The 10,348-nt window shown below is 54.5% G+C and overlaps 1 protein-coding gene across 1 annotated transcript; it reads right to left on the minus strand.

Moving 5' to 3' along the window:
- Window positions 1-189: 189 nt before the first annotated feature.
- Fdxr (ferredoxin reductase) lies at window positions 190-9,267 on the minus strand. The gene is made up of 12 exons (XM_021175972.2): window positions 9,098-9,267; window positions 8,371-8,474; window positions 4,419-4,514; window positions 4,109-4,231; window positions 3,889-4,002; window positions 3,481-3,582; window positions 2,536-2,643; window positions 2,202-2,286; window positions 1,884-2,083; window positions 1,632-1,803; window positions 745-915; window positions 190-620 (listed from the first exon to the last, which is right to left on the minus strand). Exons 1-12 carry the CDS (start codon window positions 9,174-9,176, stop codon window positions 490-492), a joined length of 1,485 nt encoding a protein of 494 aa, XP_021031631.1. The 5' UTR covers window positions 9,177-9,267; the 3' UTR covers window positions 190-489.
- Window positions 9,268-10,348: the final 1,081 nt, after the last annotated feature.

The following is a 10,348-nucleotide window of genomic DNA, read 5'->3' on the forward strand; positions in this document are numbered from 1 at the left end:
ACTCACTTTGTAGACCAGGCTGGCCTCGAACTCAGAAATTCGCCTGCCTCTGCCTCCCGAGTGCTGGGATTAAAGGCGTGCGCCACCATGCCCGGCTAGGATCTGTTTTCTTATTTCCCTCTGGCAGCCACAGCCAAACAGGAGCTACACAGTAACAGCCCCCCAAAAATGGTAGCTATCAGCCATGGGTCTTAGGCACATCTGTTTTATTTCCACTGTGTTCCGTTCTAGAGGCCCTCCAAGGTCCATCAGAAAGGAAGCAGGACGGGTAGGGTCAGTCTGTATCTCCATCCATCCCTAGCTTCAGGTTCCCTCCTTGGCCTCAACCCACACTGGGAGGTCAGCTTGCAGAAGGCAGAGTCCAGAGGCCCCTGGAAAGGGCACGGTTCGGCGTCTAAGCCAGGGCCGCCAGCAACATAATGAACGAGAAAAGAGTCCAACTCAGAATGCCCGGCTCTCGTCTTGCACGGTACGGGCTGGGGCCCAGGTTCAGTGGCCCAGCAGCCGCAGCATCTCTCTTCGATCCACCAGCTTCTCCCTTGGTTTCCCAGTACCTTGGCCTCGAGAGACTTCCTCAGCATCCAGCTTCTCCCAGTCTGAGAAAGACACTGGCCGGACTCCTGAGGCGAATACGAAGATGGGCCTGTCACCTCCTCTCAGCCCCTTAAGGGTCCTCCTCCCAAAGGGTAAAGTTCCAAAGACAAGCCACTGTCCCACCCTCAGCCTTCAGCTTTAGGCTCCAACCTCGATTGCTGAGCAGGGCTTGAATGGCCATATAGCCAGGTCTGGGGCCGGAGGGCAGCAGCCCCGCCTTCAGGTCCTCCAGCAGCGCCTGGCTGGTGAGGAAGCTGTCCGTCATGGTTGTGGTGATGACACCTGTGGGTCCCCTCTTCACCCAGCCACTGCAGTAGAGGCCTGAGAGGGTCAACAGAGAGAGCATGGCTGAACACCGCCTAGCAAGTCTGTATCCCGAACTATACACACATACACAGGTAAACATTCTTCCATGTCTCCCAGTAGACCACACAGTGGACTTACTACAGCCACTGGCTCACTATGATAGCTCTCTGTGTGTGTGTGTTGTTGTTGTTGGTTTGGTTTTTCTAGACAGGGTTCTGTGTCGCCCTGATTGTCCTGGAACTCACTGTATAGACCAGATTGACTTCAAACTCAGAGATCTGCCTGCCTCTGCCTCCCGAGTGCTGGGATTAAAGGTGGGTGTCACCACACCCGGCCCATGACAGAGTCTTGTTTCACCCACACCACCCTCCCTCCCCACAGCTTCCATGTGGAAGAGCCGCTCCCTGAGGACACAAATGAGCTGAGACTTGCTCATCACGGTTCTGCAGGCCCTTAGTAATGTTTACTGAATGAATGAACAGGACGGGTGAGCCGACTGATGCTCCCCAAGGACAGGGGGCGATCTCCCGCCAGCGTCAGCATTGGCCCAGAGAAGGCCTCAGCAAACTTTTACTGAATGATGTCCCAGCTTGCCTGAGCATGTGGCCGAGGGGGCAGGAGGAGGGCCTGTCTCAAAGCTGTGTCTTAGACCATATGGGCATAGATGGTGTGGTCTTGGCACAACCGCCTCCCACCGGACTCAGACGCCCTGCCTTTGCTCACCATCTCACCTGGGACATTCACAACCCGGCCCTCTGTGTTGGGGATGACTCCGAGCTTGGGGTCAAAGGGCACGCTGGGGTCGATGGGGCGGCTCTTATACCCAACGCTGCTCAGCAGCAGTCCACAAGGGAGGTCCTCCACATCTCCTGTGGGCACTGCCCGAGTGGACTCCCCAACACCCTGTTGGGGAGAATGTGGGTAACACCAGGATGGGATGGGGGAAGCCTAAAAAGGGGAAGTCTGGGTAACACAAGACTCACCTCTAGACTAGTAACTGCCAGGCGGATGCCTGCTACCCGTCGGCCATCTGGGGTGGGGAGCACCTGCTGGGGGCTTCGGAAAAAGCGGAGACCCCAGGCCCGGGAGGCCAGTGCCTGGCGGGCAGCCTCTTCCACTCCTGGCTTCTCCGTGGCTGTCCGAAGCAGCAGTTCTGTTAGCCGCCTCCTTGGACGGGGGACATCTGTCAGCAACATGGGATAATATTGCAGCGTTGTCCCTGTGGTCGCCCTTCCCCAAGCCTTATTTAACTTAAGACATCCCCTTCCTGTGAGCTGGGGGGGCTGGACTTGGCCCCTCACCCTTAATTCTGTCCTGGAGGCCCAAGAAATCCGAAGGATCCAAAATGGGCCGGGTTCCTGGCAACTGAATCATCTCCCGAAGCTCCTTGAGGGTGGGGGTTGGGGGAGGGGGAGGTCAGGTCCAGAGCGCTGAGCGCTCCCGGGCCCACCAGAGTTCAGCCCTGGTGGGAGAAACCATGAGCAGTGTGGGGAAAGACCACAGCCTCTGGGACCTGCCTCCTCCCCATTCCATCCAGGGAAGCAGCCACTCCCAAGGGCCCTGCAGCAACTCCAAAGCATGTGAAGCGGAAACCTTTCCTTAGAACCCTGGCTCCTCCCCTTCTGGGCTCCGTACCTTAATGGTGAACGCTACTTGCAGGGGCCCACGCCGGCCCACTATCCACACAGTCTTCACCCGACTCTGCCTCAGGGCCCCCAATGCAGCCTCTGTGATGTCTGTTTTCTGGCACAAAAGGAGACTCTTAAGGCCAGGTACAGTGGGACAGGAGACAGAGGCATGCGTATCTCTGTGAAATCGAGGCCAGTCTAATCCACACAGTGAGTTTCCGGCCTGCCAAGGCTAAATATTTGACCTTGATTCAAACGAAGGGGAAGGAGGACTTGACTTGGAAAAGGGGGACTTGCGAGGCTAGCCGGTCTCCTTCCCACTCTGATCCGGAGAAAACCATCGGTCCAAAATCTATACCGCCAACTCCCCCTGGCGGCCACATAGAGCATTGACGCCAATCCTGCAAATGGCTCCTAGGTAACAACGGCACTTTCTTCCACCCTGTAAGGTTTTCCTGACAGCCTATCACAGGTCTGCAACAGGACAAGGGGCTTACGGAGGCATTAACAGTCTGTGTGAGCTAAACAGGCTAGTTTGAAACCTCACATGGTTCTTATCTTGTAGGGAGAGATATACTCCTCCGTTCTCATCGGTGTAAAGCCACAGTCTTCGAAGCAAGGCTGTGGAATGGAAGTAAAGGCGACTAGTGGCTGAGCCCGTATCTAAGGGACACCTGCACAGGACGGCCTGGAAGACCTCCAGGCAGAAGGAATAGCTGAGGCAAGAATGAGAAGTGGAAGGAATGTAAATTCTTAGCTAGCAGGAGGTCAGTCCGGATGTTCCGAGGAAGGAGAATGAGTGTGTGAATGCCCAGGGCACACTGGGGTGTGAAGGTACCTTGCCTGGGCTCCTGTTGGGAGAGATGAGACCCGAATCCCCCCACCCCCTCAGGGGCATTCTCTTCTCAATGCGTTCCCACTCCATCTCTCCAGCCTCTGACTGACCCCTCACCTCCAGGTGCTCAGGTGGGGTCAGCAGGATCCGGGCCACATCCAGAGCCACATTCCCCTGTCCCAGAATCACAGCCGTGTCACAGCTCAGATCTGGCGCCAGCTGGAAGAGAAAGGTCTTGATAGGGTGCCCCTCTCCTCAGTCCCAACTAGGTTAATCTCATCCGCAGACACTTTAGGCCATGTCTGCTGGGCCCCCAGCCTGCCCTAGGCAATCCACTCCATCCCACTTCCCTCTCCCTCAGTCCCACAGAAGGTCTCCACAGCTGGCCTGCCTCAGCCATTGATGTCTCACATCAACCTCAGTTTTCTCCTCACTACCTTGACCTCAAAGTCGAACAGGGGGGTGAGGTGGGGGCACAATGTCCTGACTCCAGCCGGAAGCAGCAGGGGTGCCCCTCAAACTCACCTCCTGGTTCTCGGGAAGCCCATTGTACCAGCCCACAAAGGCCCGGGCTGAGACCACTCCAGGCAGCTCCTCGCCAGGAATTCCCAGGGGTTGATGGTCCTCTGCTCCATAACTCTGAAGGAAGACGAAGCCACCACCCATGCCCAAGGCCTCAGCACCAGCCTCCTGCCTCCCGCAGCCCCTCCTCTTATAACCACACCCCTTCCACACGGGAACTCACCAGCACCACACCATGGTAGGCTTCCTGAAGCTCTGGAACCGACACGTCCCTGCCCACCACCACATTGCCCCGGAAGGCACAGCGGTCTGAGCGGGCTGTCTGTGTAAATGTGTTGATAACATTCTGCCATGCAGCATCGGGAGGGGAACGTTAGAAGGTAGGGTAGCTCCAGGGAACATGCCAGTCTCACTCTCACCCCCTCCCCTGCCCACTGCCCCCGATGCCCGGAATGGGCCCTGTATGTCAGGGAGCCTCTCTACTCTCATCTTTACCGTCTCCAACACCATCCTCCACACCAGGCAACACCCACCTTTACTTCAGGATGGTCAGGTGCCACACCAAAGCGCACCAGGCCGAATGGCACGAGCTGCTTCTCGTAGATGTCTACGTGGGCATGGGTGTGGTGCTGAGGGAGAAAAACAGCCAGTGGGTTCAAAGGGGAGGCAGGGCCCCCACAGGGTCACCCTTCCCATGGCAGAGCAAGGAAACCCAGTTCAAATGGCCAACGAGCCTGGCTCTACCCATCCATGAGCAGAAAGAAGGACCCAGCGTTCCTTCTGCCCAGATAAGGGCTCTCGAGGAACAGGGCAGCAAGAGAAACTGAGGTCAGATCTCAGGGACTTCCAACAGAGAATGTGAGGAATTGGAAGTGTCAGGACTTCATCCTCAGGTCAGATGTAGACCTTCGAAGACCTTCATGACATACTGGCCATGTGATCTGAGGACCTGCCTTAGCTCTAAGTCTCCAAGATGATGCTACTGTGTCAGGGATCAGCCAAGTTGGGAGAGAGGACAGAGAAAATGAGGCACAGCTGGGGCATGTGGGGTCAGAGAAAATGGGGACACAGCTGGGACATGTGGGGACAGAAGGGGTGGCAGAGGGCCTACTCCCAGCTTTAGAAAAACAGTCTGGCTATTTCAGCTGCCCCATGTCACCTGTGTCCCAAGGCACTTTACAGGGTATAGGGAAGGTCTGAGATTGGAACTAGCCAAATGAGCCTGGTCTGGCTCTGCTGCCACCAATGGCAAGGACCCGGTAAGTCCCAGAACAAGCCTGGGCCTCGGTCTCCTTCTCTGTGAACTGGGAGGCCTTGGGGAAGGTGAGTCAGGGAAGAGAGTGCCCTGACCTCCCCACCCAGCTCAGAAGGACTCAAGGCCAATGGGTTCCTGCTTATCTCCCCTGGCCTTCGTCCAAATCCTGTTTCCCTCTATTCCACAGCCTGCCCTAAGGCCAACCCCTCTAGCCCCTCTGCCTTTTTGTCCTTGGTCAGACCCTAAGCAGCCTCCCAAATGGCCTCTCTCAGACACCATGGAAACTGAAGCTATGGAGAACTATGGAGAGTGTAGCTGTGAAGTCCACAGCCACAGAGCCAAGCCCTGTCCCGCCACCAACTGCTGGGTCATGGGGGAAGGGTCTGCTCAGTAGGATGTCTGGTCCCTCTGGACCACACTCAAGGCTGAATGAGTCAGGCTCAAGAGCTCAGCCTGCGGGTCCCCCAGTGTGAGGACACAACGGACTCACTCAGGTTCCTTACAGCTGTGGCTTTCCCCGTCCTTCTCACGGCCACAGGTCAGAGTTCAAACTGCTCAGCCTGCTAGCCATCCCTGATACAACCTCACCTCACCGTCTGCATCTTCCGCTCCATCCCCCTGCAGAGGGAGTCTTCCTTCCAGACTACCTGTCCACAGTAGCCCTGATCTCACACCAAGACCCATCTTCCCAGAAACCTCTCTCTCCTCCCACCAACTGTTGCTTCTCTGGCCCTTTTCCTAAGATGGACAGTCCCCAAAGCAGTTCTGCTCTGGGGTCCCCTGCTCTTCCTGAATTTACATGTCCTGTGTCCTAGGGAAGTCCTCCCTACTCCCTCCTGTGACCTCACATCTTGGAGGCCTGACGTGGCCTCTCTATCTTTCCTCCCCCTCCTCTCACCCTATCTCTTTTCCCATCTGAGATCCAGGATGCCTCACTCCACACATCGAAGCCCATTCCTTGTCCCCTGCCCTTTCCCCTCTATCCGTGTTTCTTTTTCCCTCCACCCCTGGAGCTCCAGTCGTGGCCTTTGGCCTCCCCTTTCACCTTGACCTATTCGGTCCACATCCTTTCCTCCCCCACTCTCTTGCTCTCTGGGCAAGCAGCCCTGCTTAAGTCTACCCATCAGAGAGAGCACTCCCAGCGACAAGTGGGCTGGGGGAGCTGCCGGTGCCCGCCATCACTCACGAGGCCCTGTGTTCCATCCCTAGGGGAGGCTTCCTTGCCTTTCCTTCCTTAAATGTCTTTTTTTTAAGTTATCCGTATGTGGGGTGCGGAGCACAAGCGCATGAGAACAGCACCCAAAGAGACCAGAGGGTGGGTTCAGAGCCCCCAGAGTTACAGATGGGTGTAAGTCGCCTGTTGGGAGTGCTGGGAACTGAACTCAGAACTTCTTCAAAGCGGTATGCACTCTTAACCACTGAGACGTCTCCTCTCTCCCCATTTGCTTGAGATGAGTCACTGAGGCCTGTTTCCTATATCTGTGAGGGTCAGAATCCACCCCCCCAACCCCCCCCAGGGTGTTTGCTTAAAACTGCTGATTCTGAGAGTCCCAGTCATAGAGTTTGGTTAAATCTGAGCTGGACCCAGAAATGCTTATTTAGATAAAACCTCTCCAGCAGGGAACATGGAGAGTGTTCAAAGAAAGCCACTCAAGTCTACAACGTGGTCAGTGGTCTCTGGGTACCTTGTGATCATGGCCCTCACCTCTTCACCCCTCAGATACGCGATGGCCTTCTGGAAGAGGCTCTGGAATGATGGCTCAGGGCCACTCCCCTTCCTCTGGCCTTCATCCACATAATTCCTCATTCCTGAGGCTCTCCTGCTATTTTATTCTCATATGCTCCATAAAATACAGTTTGCACACCTCTCCCTCTAGACTGGGCTAGGGGTTACCCCTAGTTCAAGCCCTAAAATACCTTGTAAACCAGCTTCCTCGAGCTACACTGTCAGGTCCATAAGCACACCCACATGCCTGCAGGTCAAGATCCCGCCCACTGAGAAGACACCAAAAACCCTGCTTTCTAGATCCTATTCCCTCAACCTCAGTGCCCCTTACAAGTACCCTCCCTGATACCAACCACACCACCCACCTACCCACCCCAACCCTGAGAACCCCTGGGTCTCCATCTCAGAGCCCAGGCCATCCTCCATCCCAGAGCCCAGGCTGTTCTCCATCCCAGAACTCAGGCTGTCCTTCAGCAGTGGCCTTGCACTCCAGGCTGACTCATGTCGGGACCAGGGAGCTTGCCGAAGCCCACACATGGCCTTCGGTGCTTCTCAAATATACATCTCTAGGGGACAGCTTCTGGAGGCGCTGACCTGTGTAGATCATGGTATGTAGCTGCAGAGTCATGCATAGGTCACTTCACAGCAGAGGTCTCCATGAGACCCTCCTAGTGTCAGCCCCAGGTAAACCAGGCCACTGGGTCCCTCTGCCTTTCAAATATTTGTATGTGTTATCAATACAATCATTGTTTTTTCTTCTGTCCTGTTGGTATTACAAGCCCCTCTAAAGTTCAGACACTGTCTCTTCTCAGTCGATCTCAGTAGCCCTTACTTTTTAAAAATACTTATTTTATCACTTTTAGTTATGTACGTTGTGTGTGTGTGCAAGAATGAAGGGCCAAGCAGAGGCCAGAAGAGGACATTGGGTTCCCTGGAGCTGAGTTGTGAGCCACTGTGTGGGTGCTGGGAACCCAACTCCCATCTTTTGGTCCTCTTTGAGACCGTAAACACTCCTAACCACGGAGCCTTCTCTGCAGTACCCCGCCCCCTTCCTCTTTTGCTTTAAGGTCTGAGACAGAGTTTCCAGTACATCTGGCAAGACTAATACTGAAAGCTTTGAGACCTTGGCCTTTGTGGAAGAGAATGGTCGTGGGGAGGGCGCAAAGCTGCAGACAAGATTGCCTTGAAATATAAAATGCTGGAGATGAAGAAGCGTAAAGATAAGGGGAGGCAAAAGCCATCCCATTAGACTGAAAAGACTTCCCTACAAAGCAGGAGACAGCTGCCCATCTGTCCTCAACCACCATCCATGGAACAAATGTATGTCTCTCACAGCTGAGGACCTAGGGCGCCTCAGCTATACCTGTGGAATCAGGTAGAAAGAACACAGCTTACATGAGTCGGAAGCCCCATCCTTGTCAGACAAACCAAAGGGCTGGAGCCTACCCCCAGAACTGGGGCAAGAAATGGTGAGAAGGGAGCCTGGAGGGAGTGCCTCGCTTACCTTTAACAAGTGTTGCGCTGTGTAGAAGCCAGCTGGGCCACTGCCGACCACACAGATCTGAGGGGTCTTCTCGTGTGTGGAGAACTTCTGGCAGAAGCCTGGGGCTAGGCAGAGCAGGGGACAGCAGGGTCAAACCAACACCCTCCTACCACCCCAAACCAATTCTGTCCAGTTGCAGCTTGCCTTCACCCTCACCTGCATCTTCCTTTTTCCGTTCCTCAAAGCTTCACCATTTCATCTGAATGCCAGAGCTGTCTTTATCCAGAACCCCATGTCTCACCCATGAACAATAATCTGCCCCAGACCCCCTTAACCCCCAAGCTGTCCTGCACAGCACTCTTTCTTGCGAGGTTCCCTGTTTGATCTCATGTCTTCATATCCCCATCACGTTTCTATTTTGCTTTTTTCTATCCCTTCTTTCCCCACAGAACTCTATTGCTCATCTCCTCACCTCGGATTTGCCTGTCACCTCCGTTCACCTCGTATCACACATAAAGACCTCATGGTCTATCCTTTTAGCCTTTACTGAGCTGTCTTACCCAGGACGCCTTACATCTCTTTCCACAGATCCTCCCCTCTCCATCACTCCCATTTCTCCCGCAAGAGCAGACACGTTCAGCTTCGCCCCTCTCCAGCCCCGCCTCAGCTCCGCTCGGACCCCCACCCCCCCGTTCTTGATCACAGGCCTCCCCTCGCCCTGGTGCAGCCCCAAGAGCCCTGATCCTACTCGGAGTGCTCCTGGAGAGAGACAGCCGAACCCCAGACCACGCGGACCAGCGCCACCAGTGCCAGCAGCGAGGAGCCATGGCTGAGAACTGCAACCAGCAAGCGGAAGAGCTAGCACTGACTCTTCAGTGCTGAGCGCAGGTCCAGCAGCCCGCCGGGGACGCTCCTCTGGACCCGCCCATCACTGGAGCCCCGCCCCAAACCTCGCCTCCCGCTTGCTTAGAAACTTCAACTTGGAGACTTCACCACGATTTCCGAAATAACCACGCCCCCAAAGATAACCACGCCCCTATCTCGCTAAGGCCCCGCCCCCAGAAGTCCAATCCTCAAAAGCTTAACAAATTTCTCCCGGCTTCCTCGTACCTCCAGATGCCGGAAGTCTAGATTTGAAGAAACGCGAATCCCCTATGCTGTTTCAGTTGCTCTTGAAGAAGGGAGCCAATTGGAAAGGAGCTTACTTTACATAAAGCTTGCCGCTCGCTGATGACGCAATGCCCCGTTGTCGTTGTTTGAGTGATTTTTGTATCAGCCAATCAGAAGGCCAGAGCCCGGAAGTCTCGCGTATCCGCTGTTTTGGACTCCTCGATTTTTAAGTCTGGATGTTGAACTGATGTAGCCTCAGACAGTCGCTTGTGCGTGTCAGAGCAGGACAAGTATTAAACTCTCAAGAGCTTATTTCTAGTCACTCTCTTCTCACGATGGGGGAGGAAACACGCGAAGATGTTCCCCCTCTGGCACTGAGACCAGAGCCCGACCTTCGACCCCGGTCCGACAATACAGGGATCAGGGTGAGACCGTACCTTAGGGGGCACCCAAAAGCTCAGTAGTCAAGGTAAATCGTTCATATTCCATGTTTTAAAAGAAAATTGATGCAAAGCCTAAAATCAATATCTTTTTAAAGTTTTTTTTAACATTTATATATTTTATTACATTATTTATGGGGGCCGGTGTACACTTGCCACAGCGTTCGCGTGGTGTGTGGGAGTCAGAGGACAGCTTATAGGAGTTGGTTCCCTCCTCTACGTGAATTCCTGGGTTTCAGACTCATTTAAGGCTGAGGGCAAGCAACTTTACCCTCCAGCTGACCCACAAGTGTTTTCTACACAAGAACAGGAGCTGAGGAAGGGTGAATGCTTAATGTGCACAAGATCCTGGTTTCGATCACACCACAAAAAATATATAATTAAAATAAGGGCAGGACCCATTGTCACCTCTAACCAGACAAGCCCAGTGCTTCTCTGAGAGTCCTTCT

The sequence above is a fragment of the Mus caroli genome, chromosome 11, assembly GCF_900094665.2.
Source record: "Mus caroli chromosome 11, CAROLI_EIJ_v1.1, whole genome shotgun sequence".
NCBI classification, from domain to species: Eukaryota; Metazoa; Chordata; class Mammalia; order Rodentia; family Muridae; genus Mus; species Mus caroli.

Coding starts and splice junctions, on each gene's coding strand:
- Fdxr (XM_021175972.2), bottom strand. CDS start 9,176: ATGGCTCCTCGCTGCTGGCACTGGTGGCGCTGGTCCGCGTGGTCTGGG. Junction 8,475..9,097: donor TCTCTCCAGGAGCACTCCGA/GTAGGATCAGGG, acceptor TGCTCTGCCTAG/CCCCAGGCTTCTGCCAGAAG. Junction 4,515..8,370: donor CAGCGCAACACTTGTTAAAG/GTAAGCGAGGCA, acceptor TTTCTCCCTCAG/CACCACACCCATGCCCACGT.